Source organism: Alligator mississippiensis, chromosome 1, assembly GCF_030867095.1.
Source record: "Alligator mississippiensis isolate rAllMis1 chromosome 1, rAllMis1, whole genome shotgun sequence".
NCBI lineage: Eukaryota > Metazoa > Chordata > Crocodylia > Alligatoridae > Alligator > Alligator mississippiensis.
Genome location: NC_081824.1, coordinates 71249293 through 71263339, shown reverse-complemented (window position 1 = coordinate 71263339; position 14047 = coordinate 71249293). Strand labels below are relative to the sequence as shown.

The 14047-nt window shown below is 58.4% G+C and overlaps 1 protein-coding gene across 3 annotated transcripts in view; it reads left to right on the top strand.

The window, feature by feature from the left end:
- The window catches only part of IBTK (inhibitor of Bruton tyrosine kinase), a 104473-nt gene that overhangs the window by 13930 nt on the left and 76496 nt on the right, over positions 1-14047 (top strand). For all 3 annotated transcript variants that reach the window (XR_009463610.1, XM_006275612.4, XM_014596681.3), the window contains exon 2: positions 416-1094. Coding sequence is in view for 2 of the 3 variants with exons in the window: in XM_006275612.4 (XP_006275674.1) it covers positions 771-1094 (324 nt within the window). In the remaining variant the exon portion in view is untranslated. The remainder of the gene's footprint in view (positions 1-415; positions 1095-14047) is intronic.

Genomic DNA, 14047 nt, shown 5'->3' with positions numbered 1-14047 from the left:
CATGCTGTATCTGGGAGTCTAGACTAGGATATCTCCCATTCTTATGAATCCTTTTAAATCTCATAAGAAAGCATGACATTTGAAATTATTTCCTTATCCTTACTAAATTTTCCTGCTGAGATGTTTTGATCATTTTGTTAAATTAAAAGCACATCTTTATTTAAAGCTTTGTGTTTCTGTGTGGATGTAGATTGTGGCTTATTTGCTTCTAAAACTTAAATTGTTGGAGAAGCAAGGGGGCTATTGGTATTTCACTCTGTGCATGGGAAAGCTTAGTATTAAAAGGAATCAATTAAGTAGGGCTTTTCTGGTACCTACAGACATAGTTATAATGCATATCTTATTGGGACCTTCAGCCTTTGAAGATGTTTTATGTTAAATGTTTCATAATCCTTTCTTCTTTTCTCTTTTGCAGGACTCCCTTGCAATTATGGAGATTTAGAGGAATTAGACAGTGTGGAGGGGGAATCCCCCTCCCCACTTTTAGTTGACTTCTGGATTTTTTTCTTTGGACAATAAGAAGACTTTTGTATAAAATGGAGTAATAGAAGACTTTATAAATATAACTTTATATTTATAAAATATTTATTTTGTTCAAGTGCCAAACCGAACAGCACAAAGATTCTCATGGCAGCTTTGTAAAACTGAGTCTAAATACTTGGAATCATGAATTTCCAGAGGCACTGTATTATAGTGTACTAAAATCTGAGTGCCTTGTTATTCTTATTAGCTGTTACTTTTTAAGGAGGGAGCAGTTCTGAAAAGTAAAGATGACTACTTCCATGCCTGACTGCACTTTGAAGTGTCGCTCTCTGCAGCATGCTTTGGATGTTATTTCTGTAGTTACCAGAGGAAGCGAAGCCCAGGTGAAAGCCTTTCTCTCTTCTCATTGCTACAATGCAGCAACTATAAAGGATACTTTTGGCAGGAATGTCCTCCATCTTGCTTCATCCTGTGGCAAGAAAAGTGTGGTAGATTGGCTTACAGAGGCCAAAGGAGTGGATTTACTGGCAAAAGACAAAGAGTCTGGATGGACAGCTTTGCACAGAAGCATCTTCTATGGCTACATTGATTGTGTTATGTCATTGCTTAAGGTTAGTATCCAGCTTAAGTATGTACTGTGTATTAAATTGATGTGTGCCAGATATGTGCAGTTTGGTCTGGTATCAATGGCTTTTTCTATATTCAGAGTTTTGTTAGTGTAACTGAAGATACACTTTTACTCTTTTTTTTAAACATGGTACAAACCCTTTGAGGAAACCTTTAATTCATTGTAAACCTGACAAGCGTTATATAGTTAAATTTAATTCCTAATAGCTAACGAAAAATCATTTCAAACTGTGCCGGGTTAACTTTGGATTTCACACCTCGATCCTGGATGTGATTTCATGCAATCTGATCCCTGAACCTGCAAGAAGCCCCTTCGATAGGCAAGGGGCTCCACCAGTATTCATTTAGCACCAAATTGTAGATTGCAAAATATATCAATAGAAGTGTTTTGTAATAATGAAAACAGTTAAACAGAGCAGTGAACTTTATCTTGTGGTGTCTGCAGCTCAAACACCTAACATCGTATTAATACACAAATATGGGAAAGTGAAATAGATTGAAACTGACTGTTTAGTGGGGCTCTAGTTCTGTCCTGTTGGCCAGTTGGTGACTAGATGGAAAAAGGTGGGAGGGGTCCTGTCCTTTTCTCTTCTCCCTTAGTATTGCTGCAGTCCCTAGTGGCAAAGAGTGCAGAAGATAGCGAGACATGAAAAAATAATGCTACCCTTTTTGGTATAAGGATTTGAAGCCATTCATTCCCAATCTTCCTTCCCTGGTACCAGTGATATGGAAGAGAGGAGACATCCTGTTTAAAGTATGCTTAAGTTTTGCTCCAGGAAGCTCTCTGTGGTATTATGCCACTTGTGAGAGGTTTGTCTCTTTCTTGCCTACAGTGGCTTAGCTTCTTGTGAAATTTGGATAGGAAGCAGATTAGGGTTGCCAACTGTTTGTAAATTACTGAATTTATAGATGGTAAAAAATCAAGCTAAAAATGGCTCTCAAAGTTCATAAAAATCAAAACAAAAAACTTTAGCTTCAGTAAACACACAAAGCAGCCAGAGCTGTTTCACTGATTCTCTGACAGAGCACAGCAGTATCATGTGGTGTCTGAGTGGGAGCCCAGCATCCTGCAGGGAGTATTTTTTTTTTCAGGGCTTTGTAAACCCCTTCCTTCCTTCCTTCCTTCCTTCCTTCCTTCCTTCCTTCCTTCCTTCCTTCCTTCCTTCCTTCCTTCCTTCCTTCCTTCCTTCCGCTTTGGACGCTTCGGACCAGGCTCGCTTGGAGCTGCGTGGGGCGATCCCGAGCGTAAGACTCCCCGGCTTCCTATCTCTTTTCTTGCTTCACTCCCACCTGTCTAAAGGTCTCTAGCCTCTGTTTATTTCGCTTTCTGACTCTTTTCTTGCTTTTTTGCAGCTTTTACCCCCACTTTTCTCTCCTCTCTCTTCCCTCCCCCTCTGCTTCCGGTTTCTTTGTCTATGAGACGCTTCTCGCAGCCTTCTCTTTTACTGTCTCTTTCCCTCTCTTTCTCTTTTTTCTGTCTGCTTGTTACGGGGAGTTACCTTTTCCATTAGCCTGCCTTCCAGAGGTGCTCTTAATTAACCCTCCATCCCCCCCTCACCCTTTAGTTTTCCTTTTCTTTTTTCTTTTTGCTGTTTTAACCCCCCCCCCTCCTTCCCCTGCCGCTTTTTTCCCCCCCCACCCTCCTCCCCCTTTGTGGGGAGCTCTCTATTATCATTTGCCGCTTGAGGGGTGCATTTTCCCCCCCCCTCTTATTTTGTTCTATCCACGCTTTTTTTTTTTCTTCACCGCCCAAATCCCTCCCTCCCTTTCAGTGGCTTATCTTCACTTTCTGTTTTGGCCGCATTCCCGGGAGCTTGGCCTTGAGCTCCTGTGTTTAAGTTTTCTTTTCATTCCCTTAGTTTTTTTTGCTTTGCAGTTTAACCCTGTCCTGGTGAGGATGGCTGCTCCTACACCTGGCAGTTGGCATGAGGATGTCTCTCGGGACCTCCCGCTGACGCATGGCCTGAGGGTTCATGCCCCTCTCCATGTGGGGCTTGAGGTTTGCATGGAGGCTCTGGCTGCGCTCCTGGGATGGCGTACGATCCGCTATGCGGGTCGTGTGAACACGGTCCCGATGATTTATTTGAGCACGCCTGCCTTGGTTGACAGGGTGTGTGCTGAGGGCCTAGACATTGCGGGCATCCACTACCCTGTCACGCCCCTAGAGACTCAGGCAGTGAGGGTGGTGATCTCTAACATCCCACCACATGTTTCTGATCGGGAGCTGGCCAGGGGACTCGAGGCCTATGGAGTTCTTACGAGTCCTTTTCGCCGGCTGCCGATGGGAAGCAAGGACCCTCAGCGGAAGCACGTCCTGTCGTTTCGGAGGCAGGTCTTTATGCTCCTCAAGGAGGGCCCCCAGTCTCTACCTCGCTCCCTGAGCTTCACGCTCGAGGGTCGGAGGTATATTATCTATTTGTCTGTGGGAGAGACTACGTGTTTTAAGTGCGGCGGCTCCTCCCACCTGGCTGCTCAGTGCCCTCAGGGCAAGGCGGCCGGACCATCGCCACCTGCGGCAGCGCCGAGAGACGGCGTGTCGACTTCTGGGACACGCGGCAGGCCCAGGGAAGCAGGGAGCTCTTCCTCCCAGCCTCCTTCCACCCCTACTCCATCTCAGGGGACGGGGGGCTCTGGTGTGAAACCATCGTCCAGTGGAGAGGCTGGTGCTACTACCCAGGCCCCGCCGCCGCCTCCCCCGTCTGTGGCGCCCCCTGCCCTCAGTGCGGGGGCCCCGCCGGCTGGGGGGGCAGGGCAGTCTGGCCCGTCCCCAGCACAGGGGCAGCTGCCCACTACCACCAAGAAGAAGAAGAAGGAGGACAAAGAGAGGAAGATGAAGGGGGCCTCTCAGGATGCCCTGCCCTCCTCGGCCAGTGCCGAGGGACCCCCCACTAAAGAGCCTGGCCCCGCTCTGGCTGCCATACCACCCACCCCGTTGGATGTAGCTGTCGGCGGGGCAGACTTAGCGGAGGGGGAGGGGGCTTCAGGGGTCCCTCTCCCCTCGCCTGTCCCCCAGCCTCCGGAGTCGGGCGGCGGCGGGGATGGTGGCGAATGCCTCTCTTCTGGTGGCCTGGCCTCGGGGGTGGCGGGAGAGTCTGCTACCCCCTTGGTCATGCCCCAGCCTGGTGGATTAGATGGAGAAGTTGACGAGATGGAGGTCCAGCTCACTGAGTCTCGCAAGAGGCGTCGTGAGCGGGATGGCCTCTCCCCCCCCAGGAAGACAGGGAATGCCCTCGTGGAGCCGGTCCTTGACTCGGACGATGAGAGGCGGCTGATGTGTCTAGACATCGAGGGTGTCGATGCTGCGGTTGCGGACGAGCTCCCGCCGGGGGTGCGGACTCGACGCTCTTCCTTAGGCAACATCCACCCCAAGCTGGCGGAGCCCCCCTGGGTCCCTCCAGACTATGGGGGACTCCTGTCCTTCTTGAAGTTAACTAAGGGGCAGAGGAACGTAGCAGGACGCATCACTCAGTGGTGCACAGACCCCAAAGTGTTCGTAAAGGGTGCCAGGGCAGCTGCCAAGCTCATGCAGCGGGATCTGGGCACACGCCAGATGGCTTACCGTTTGGAGAAGCTTGCCCAGAGGGTGAGAGCTGAGTGGGACTTGGGCGGGTCCCTCGACTAGAGTAGGGCACAGTAGGCCTTCCTTGACCTGTCTGTACTGCCTTGCTCTGCTCTTGGGTGCTCGTTCTTCCACCCGTACCTTGCTTTGCTCTTCCTCTCCCACACCCACATCCATGGCAGCCACAATCATTGGCACCTTCAACATCAACGGCTGTCGAGACTCGGTGAAGCGCGAAGCCGTCCTGGAGCTCCTGCGACAGAAGAGGCTGGCCGTCGCCTTCCTTCAAGAGACACACTCTGACAGATTCAACCAGGCGGCCTGGCGGGCTGCCTGGCGAGGACAGGTGTTCCTGAGCCATGGCACCAACCTTAGCGCTGGGGTCGCGACTCTCTTATCACCACAGCTGCAGCTTGACGCGGCGGTGCCGCGGGAGGTCATCCCCGGCCGCCTGCTGACCGTCCGCGTCACCCTCGCACAACACCGCCTGCTGCTCATCAACGTCTACGCGCCTTCCGATGGTCAGGAGAGGGTCGTTTTCTTCGAGACCTTGGCTGCCCTCCTGCGCGACGCTAGCGAGGATGATGACCTGCTCCTCCTCGGTGGGGATTTCAACTGCACCACTGCCCCGCGCCTCGACCGCACAGGGCCCGAACCCCACCTGCCCTCCGCTCGCAAGCTGCAATCTGCCTTGGAGGGGGCAGACCTCGTGGACATCTGGCGAGCCCTGCATCCTGATGCGCGCCAGTACACCTGGGCCAGGATGGGTGCCGGTGGTGTCACCATGGCTCGCCTCGACCGCCTTTATGTCACCAGGCACCACCTGCCACTCCTGCGCAGCAGCTGCATCGCTCCCTCGGGTCTGTCAGATCATGACCTAGCCTTCAGTGAACTGAGCCTGCCGGGGAGAGCCTGTGCGCGGGCACCTTATTGGTGTTTCAACGTCAGCCTGCTTCAGGACTCCTATTTCCGGGACTGCTTTGCCCACTTCTGGAGGAGGTGGGAGGCTGCGAGATCGAGCCACTCCTCCTGGAAGCTGTGGTGGGACGTGGGCAAGGTACAGATCCGAGCCTTTTGCCAGCAGTACACCCAGCTGGCCGCGAACGAGACGCGCCGACGTATCCGGGAGTTGGAGGAGGACGTGGCGGAGCTCGAGGCTGCTCTGCTGGCCGCTGGCAGCGACGCGGCACTGAGCGAGAGCCTCCGGTTCCGCAGGAGATGTCTGCGCGACCTGGCGGAGAGCGCGGCCCGCGGCGCGAGGATCCGCGCCCGTTGCCAGGAACTGGCGGAAACTGACGCCCCGACCCGCTTCTTTTTCAACCTGGAGCGGCGGAGGGCAGCCAGCAAAGTCTTGGACCATCTCAAGACTCCTGAGGGCCGGGTCATTACAGAGCCCGGCGAAATACGCGAACATGCCGTCGCCTTCTATCGTGACCTGTTTGCGGCCGAGCCGTCGTGCCCCGAGGCCACGCGGGAACTCCACGTGGGCCTACCACGTCTCGATGCCCTGGAGGCCGGAGAGCTTGAGCGGGACTTGTCCCTGGAAGAGCTGGCGGCCGCCACGGCCGGCCTCGCCTCCGGCAAAGCCCCGGGCCTCGATGGGTTGCCTGCTGAGTTTTACAAGACCTTCTGGCCTCTCCTCGGCCCCAGCCTCCTGCGCGTTTTCCAGGAGAGCCTCGCCGACAAGGTCTTGTCGATCAGCTGCCGCCGAGCGGTGCTGACCCTGCTGCCCAAGAAGGGAGACCTGGGCTACATGAAGAACTGGCGGCCGGTCTCCCTGCTGTGCGCGGACTATAAGATCCTGGCCAAAGCGTTGGCCACCCGCCTCCGCGCGGTCATGGCCTCTCTCACCGGGCCCGAGCAGAGCTACTGCGTGCCGGGCAGGACCATTCAAGACAACCTGTTCCTGCTGCGGGACCTACTCACGGCTAGCGAGCTCTTCGGCCTCGACATCGGCCTCATCTCTCTAGACCAGGAGAAGGCCTTTGACCGGGTGGGCCACGCCTATCTCTTCCGGACTCTGGAGGCCTTTGGTTTTGGGCCCCTCTTCACCGGGGCCCTCCGGGTCTTGTACCGAGACATTTCCAGCCTGCTCAAGGTGAACGGTGTGCTGTGTGCTCCGTTCCCCGCACGCAGGGGCATTCGTCAGGGGTGTCCGCTGTCGGGCATGCTCTACTCCCTGGCCATCGAGCCGCTGCTGCACACGCTGCGACGCCGCCTGAGTGGTGTGGCCCTGCCAGTGGCCAGCGGCCCGTCCGCTAGGCCTCGTCTCCGGCTGTCGGCATATGCGGATGATGTCACCGTCTTCCTCAACACTCAGGAAGACGTGCGGGCCCTGGCGGATTGCCAGCGTGCCTATGAGCGCGCCTCCTCCGCCCGCATCAACTGGGCCAAGAGCGATACTTTGTTGCTTGGCGCATGGACTGGCACGCTCCCCCCGGACTTGCCGGGGGGGCTCACATGGCGCCGCGAGGGCCTCAAGATCTTGGGCGTGTTCCTGGGGCCACCGGCCTTCATGGCGCGTAACTGGGACGACCTCGAGGAGGGGGTGGAGGCCCGCCTGCAGTGGTGGCGCTGGCGCCTGCCCAGCCTTTCCTACCGGGGGCGCGTCCTTGTCATCAACAACCTGGCGGCAGCGACCTTGTGGCACCGGTGCGCCGTGCTCGACCCCCCACCGGATCTCCTGGAGAGACTCCAGCGCAACCTGGTGGACTTCTTCTGGGATGGGCGCCACTGGCTCCCACGAGCCGTCCTTCACCTGCCTGTTGCCGAGGGGGGCCAGGGTCTGGTTGACCTGGCCAGCAGGGTGGCGGCCTTCCGCCTGCAGGCCCTTCAGCGACTGCTTTACAGTGAGGAGCAGCTGCCATGGCAACAACTGGCGTGCTGGTTCCTACAGAGGGTCGGCGCCCTTGGCTTTGACCGGGAGCTCTTTTTGTTGACACCCACGCTCCTGAACTGGGCGGTGCTTCCGGCCTTTTATCGCAGCGTGGTACGAGCCTGGCAGGTCGCCTTCCGCCTCCAGCCTCGAGCCCGGACACTGTGTTTCCCGCAGCTGCTGAGGGAGCCTCTGGTGCACAACTCAGCCCTGTGGGGCTCCGTGCCGAGCCTGGCCTCTGCCAGCCTCACGGCCACCCTTATCCAGGCGCGTGTCCTCCGCCTGCACCATCTCCTGGACCCCGCTCGGTCAGCCTGGCTCTCGCCCGAGGCGCTGGCCGCACGGCTGGGCGTGCGCTCCATCCGCACCATGGGTCATCTCCTGCGTGACATCCGCGCCGCCCTCCCGCCGGTGGCGGCGGCCGCCTTGGACGAACATCTCCGTGCGCGCCAGATCCCGCGGGCCGCGGATGCCGCGAGCGAGGCTTTCCCTTCGCTGCCGGTCACCCCGGCTGTGGCCGCGGAGTTGGCCGGTGGGCCGGGCACTCTGTTGCGGCTCCCCATGCCTCCCGATAGTGACACGGGTTGTCCCTTTGCTTCTCTATCGCGTAGAAGCTTGTATGCCTGGGTGGTCTGTGTCCGCCATGCTCAGGTGCTGGCGGGACGCCCCGATACACCGTGGCGACGGCGCCTGGGGCCACCGGCTTCCCCACCGGCCCACCCGGCGTGGCGCACATTGTATAAGCCGCCGACCGCCAAGAAGACTGGCGACCTGCAGTGGCGGTTGCTGCACGGCATCCTAGCCACTGGCTCGTTTGCGTCCCACTTTGACCCAGCCGCTTCGACGGCCTGCCCCTTCTGCCCTGGGGGCGTGGAGGAGGATCTCTTTCACGCCTTCCTGGACTGTCCCCGCCTGCGGCCGCTCTTTGCCACCCTCGAGCTGCCGCTGCGGGCGCTGGGCAGGAGCCTCTCAGAGACCACCTACATATGCTCCTACCCGTACCGGGCGGCCGAGCGGGGCGCCATCTGCCTGGCCAACTTTTTGCTGGGCCAGGCCAAGATGGCCGTCCTCAAGAGCCGCCGTAACCGGCTTGCCGGCACCGGCTCAGACGATGCCCCGCGGCTCTTTGGCCTCCTAGTGCGGGCGCGCCTCTCGCTGGAGTTTGAGCACGCTGTGCTCCGGCGGGGGGTGCCCGCCTTCGAGGCACTCTGGGCCCTTGAGGGAGCGCTGTGCCACGTGGAGGACGGCCGTCTCAAATACGCGCTCTGATGTCGTGACCGGTCTGGGCGACCGGGCGGGCGCGGTGGCGGACTGTGGCTTCCGGCTTGTGCCGTGCCCTGGGCCCTCACCAGGCTGCTGTTGTTTATTTTCTCGGGGTGAGAAGAAGAAGGGTTTTGTACGTGTACTATGGGACAGGGAAGGGTGGAATTGTTCGTTTCTCGAGGGCTATATACATAAATAGCATGTTAGACACGATGTGTATTACTGCGAAGGTGTTTGTCACGGTGTGATGTTCTGAACGTCCGGGAATGGTTTCTCTTTGGTGTGGTTTGATGGTTTTTTTGCTTTCTGTACCCGATCTTTTGTGAAATAAAGTTGTCAAAAGTCAAAGTCAAAAGTCCTTCCTTCCTTCCTTCCTTCCTTCCTTCCTTCCTTCCTTCCTTCCTTCCTTCCTTCCTTCCTTCCTTCCTTCCTTCCTTCCTTCCGCTTTGGACGCTTCGGACCAGGCTCGCTTGGAGCTGCGTGGGGCGATCCCGAGCGTAAGACTCCCCGGCTTCCTATCTCTTTTCTTGCTTCACTCCCACCTGTCTAAAGGTCTCTAGCCTCTGTTTATTTCGCTTTCTGACTCTTTTCTTGCTTTTTTGCAGCTTTTACCCCCACTTTTCTCTCCTCTCTCTTCCCTCCCCCTCTGCTTCCGGTTTCTTTGTCTATGAGACGCTTCTCGCAGCCTTCTCTTTTACTGTCTCTTTCCCTCTCTTTCTCTTTTTTCTGTCTGCTTGTTACGGGGAGTTACCTTTTCCATTAGCCTGCCTTCCAGAGGTGCTCTTAATTAACCCTCCATCCCCCCCTCACCCTTTAGTTTTCCTTTTCTTTTTTCTTTTTGCTGTTTTAACCCCCCCCCCTCCTTCCCCTGCCGCTTTTTTCCCCCCCCACCCTCCTCCCCCTTTGTGGGGAGCTCTCTATTATCATTTGCCGCTTGAGGGGTGCATTTCCCCCCCCCCTCTTATTTTGTTCTATCCACGCTTTTTTTTTTTCTTCACCGCCCAAATCCCTCCCTCCCTTTCAGTGGCTTATCTTCACTTTCTGTTTTGGCCGCATTCCCGGGAGCTTGGCCTTGAGCTCCTGTGTTTAAGTTTTCTTTTCATTCCCTTAGTTTTTTTTTGCTTTGCAGTTTAACCCTGTCCTAGTGAGGATGGCTGCTCCTACACCTGGCAGTTGGCATGAGGATGTCTCTCGGGACCTCCCGCTGACGCATGGCCTGAGGGTTCATGCCCCTCTCCATGTGGGGCTTGAGGTTTGCATGGAGGCTCTGGCTGCGCTCCTGGGATGGCGTACGATCCGCTATGCGGGTCGTGTGAACACGGTCCCGATGATTTATTTGAGCACGCCTGCCTTGGTTGACAGGGTGTGTGCTGAGGGCCTAGACATTGCGGGCATCCACTACCCTGTCACGCCCCTAGAGACTCAGGCAGTGAGGGTGGTGATCTCTAACATCCCACCACATGTTTCTGATCGGGAGCTGGCCAGGGGACTCGAGGCCTATGGAGTTCTTACGAGTCCTTTTCGCCGGCTGCCGATGGGAGGCAAGGACCCTCAGCGGAAGCACGTCCTGTCTTTTCGGAGGCAGGTCTTTATGCTCCTCAAGGAGGGCCCCCAGTCTCTACCTCGCTCCCTGAGCTTCATGCTCGAGGGTCGGAGGTATATTATCTATTTGTCTGTGGGAGAGACTACGTGTTTTAAGTGCGGCGGCTCCTCCCACCTGGCTGCTCAGTGCCCTCAGGGCAAGGCGGCCGGACCATCGCCACCTGCGGCAGAGCCGAGAGACGGCGTGTCGACTTCTGGGACACGCGGCAGGCCCAGGGAAGCAGGGAGCTCTTCCTCCCAGCCTCCTTCCACCCCTACTCCATCTCAGGGGACGGGGGGCTCTGCTGTGAAACCATCGTCCAGTGGAGAGGCTGGTGCTACTACCCAGGCCCCGCCGCCGCCTCCCCCGTCTGTGGCGCCCCCTGCCCTCAGTGCGGGGGCCCCGCCGGCTGGGGGGGCAGGGCAGTCTGGCCCGTCCCCAGCACAGGGGCAGCTGCCCACTACCACCAAGAAGAAGAAGAAGGAGGACAAAGAGAGGAAGATGAAGGGGGCCTCTCAGGATGCCCTGCCCTCCTCGGCCAGTGCCGAGGGACCCCCCACTAGAGAGCCTGGCCCCGCTCTGGCTGCCATACCACCCACCCCGTTGGATGTAGCTGTCGGCGGGGCAGACTTAGCGGAGGGGGAGGGGGCTTCAGGGGTCCCTCTCCCCTCGCCTGTCCCCCAGCCTCCGGAGTCGGGCGGCGGCGGGGATGGTGGCGAATGCCTCTCTTCTGGTGGCCTGGCCTCGGGGGTGGCGGGAGAGTCTGCTACCCCCTTGGTCATGCCCCAGCCTGGTGGATTAGATGGAGAAGTTGACGAGATGGAGGTCCAGCTCACTGAGTCTCGCAAGAGGCGTCGTGAGCGGGATGGCCTCTCCCCCCCCAGGAAGACAGGGAATGCCCTCGTGGAGCCGGTCCTTGACTCGGACGATGAGAGGCGGCTGATGTGTCTAGACATCGAGGGTGTCGATGCTGCGGTTGCGGACGAGCTCCCGCCGGGGGTGCGGACTCGACGCTCTTCCTTAGGCAACATCCACCCCAAGCTGGCGGAGCCCCCCTGGGTCCCTCCAGACTATGGGGGACTCCTGTCCTTCTTGAAGTTAACTAAGGGGCAGAGGAACGTAGCAGGACGCATCACTCAGTGGTGCACAGACCCCAAAGTGTTCGTAAAGGGTGCCAGGGCAGCTGCCAAGCTCATGCAGCGGGATCTGGGCACACGCCAGATGGCTTACCGTTTGGAGAAGCTTGCCCAGAGGGTGAGAGCTGAGTGGGACTTGGGCGGGTCCCTCGACTAGAGTAGGGCACAGTAGGCCTTCCTTGACCTGTCTGTACTGCCTTGCTCTGCTCTTGGGTGCTCGTTCTTCCACCCGTACCTTGCTTTGCTCTTCCTCTCCCACACCCACATCCATGGCAGACACAATCATTGGCACCTTCAACATCAACGGCTGTCGAGACTCGGTGAAGCGCGAAGCCGTCCTGGAGCTCCTGCGACAGAAGAGGCTGGCCGTCGCCTTCCTTCAAGAGACGCACTCTGACAGATTCAACCAGGCGGCCTGGCGGGCTGCCTGGCGAGGACAGGTGTTCCTGAGCCATGGCACCAACCTTAGCGCTGGGGTCGCGACTCTCTTATCACCACAGCTGCAGCTTGACGCGGCGGTGCCGCGGGAGGTCATCCCCGGCCGCCTGCTGACCGTCCGCGTCACCCTCGCACAACACCGCCTGCTGCTCATCAACGTCTACGCGCCTTCCGATGGTCAGGAGAGGGTCGTTTTCTTCGAGACCTTGGCTGCCCTCCTGCGCGACGCTAGCGAGGATGATGACCTGCTCCTCCTCGGTGGGGATTTCAACTGCACCACTGCCCCGCGCCTCGACCGCACAGGGCCTGAACCCCACCTGCCCTCCGCTCGCAAGCTGCAATCTGCCTTGGAGGGGGCAGACCTCGTGGACATCTGGCGAGCCCTGCATCCTGATGCGTGCCAGTACACCTGGGCCAGGATGGGTGCCGGTGGTGTCACCATGGCTCGCCTCGACCGCCTTTATGTCACCAGGCACCACCTGCCACTCCTGCGCAGCAGCTGCATCGCTCCCTCGGGTCTGTCAGATCATGACCTAGCCTTCAGTGAACTGAGCCTGCCGGGGAGAGCCTGTGCGCGGGCACCTTATTGGTGTTTCAACGTCAGCCTGCTTCAGGACTCCTATTTCCGGGACTGCTTTGCCCACTTCTGGAGGAGCTGGGAGGCTGCGAGATCGAGCCACTCCTCCTGGAAGCTGTGGTGGGACGTGGGCAAGGTACAGATCCGAGCCTTTTGCCAGCAGTACACCCAGCTGGCCGCGAACGAGACGCGCCGACGTATCCGGGAGTTGGAGGAGGACGTGGCGGAGCTCGAGGCTGCTCTGCTGGCCGCTGGCAGCGACGCGGCACTGAGCGAGAGCCTCCGGTTCCGCAGGAGATGTCTGCGCGACCTGGCGGAGAGCGCGGCCCGCGGCGCGAGGGTCCGCGCCCGTTGCCAGGAACTGGCGGAAACTGACGCCCCGACCCGCTTCTTTTTCAACCTGGAGCGGCGGAGGGCAGCGAGCAAAGTCTTGGACCATCTCAAGACTCCTGAGGGCCGGGTAATTATAGAGCCCGGCGAAATACGCGAACATGCCGTCGCCTTCTATCGTGACCTGTTTGCGGCTGAGCCGTCGTGCCCCGAGGCCACGCGGGAACTCCACGAGGGCCTACCACGTCTCGATGCCCTGGAGGCCGGAGAGCTTGAGCGGGATTTGTCCCTGGAAGAGCTGGCGGCCGCCACGGCCGGCCTCGCCTCCGGCAAAGCCCCGGGCCTCGATGGGTTGCCTGCTGAGTTTTACAAGACCTTCTGGCCTCTCCTCGGCCCCAGCCTCCTGCGCGTTTTCCAGGAGAGCCTCGCCGACAAGGTCTTGCCGATCAGCTGCCGCCGAGCGGTGCTGACCCTGCTGCCCAAGAAGGGAGACCTGGGCTACATGAAGAACTGGCGGCCGGTCTCCCTGCTGTGCGCGGACTATAAGATCCTGGCCAAAGCGTTGGCCACCCGCCTCCGCGCGGTCATGGCCTCTCTCACCGGGCCCGAGCAGAGCTACTGCGTGCCGGGCAGGACCATTCAAGACAACCTGTTCCTGCTGCGGGACCTACTCACGGCTAGCGAGCTCTTTGGCCTCGACATCGGCCTCATCTCTCTAGACCAGGAGAAGGCCTTTGACCGGGTGGGCCACGCCTATCTCTTCCGGACTCTGGAGGCCTTTGGTTTTGGGCCCCTCTTCACTGGGGCCCTCCGGGTCTTGTACCGAGACATTTCCAGCCTGCTCAAGGTGAACGGTGTGCTGTGTGCTCCGTTCCCCGCACGCAGGGGCATTCGTCAGGGGTGTCCGCTGTCGGGCATGCTCTACTCCCTGGCCATCGAGCCGCTGCTGCACACGCTGCGACGCCGCCTGAGTGGTGTGGCCCTGCCAGTGGCCAGCGGCCCGTCCGCTAGGCCTCCTCTCCGGCTGTCGGCATATGCGGATGATGTGACCGTCTTCCTCAACACTCAGGAAGACGTGCGGGCCCTGGCGGATTGCCAGCGTGCCTATGAGCGCGCCTCCTCCGCCCGCATCAACTGGGCCAAGAGCGATACTTTGTTGCTTGGCGCATGGACTGGC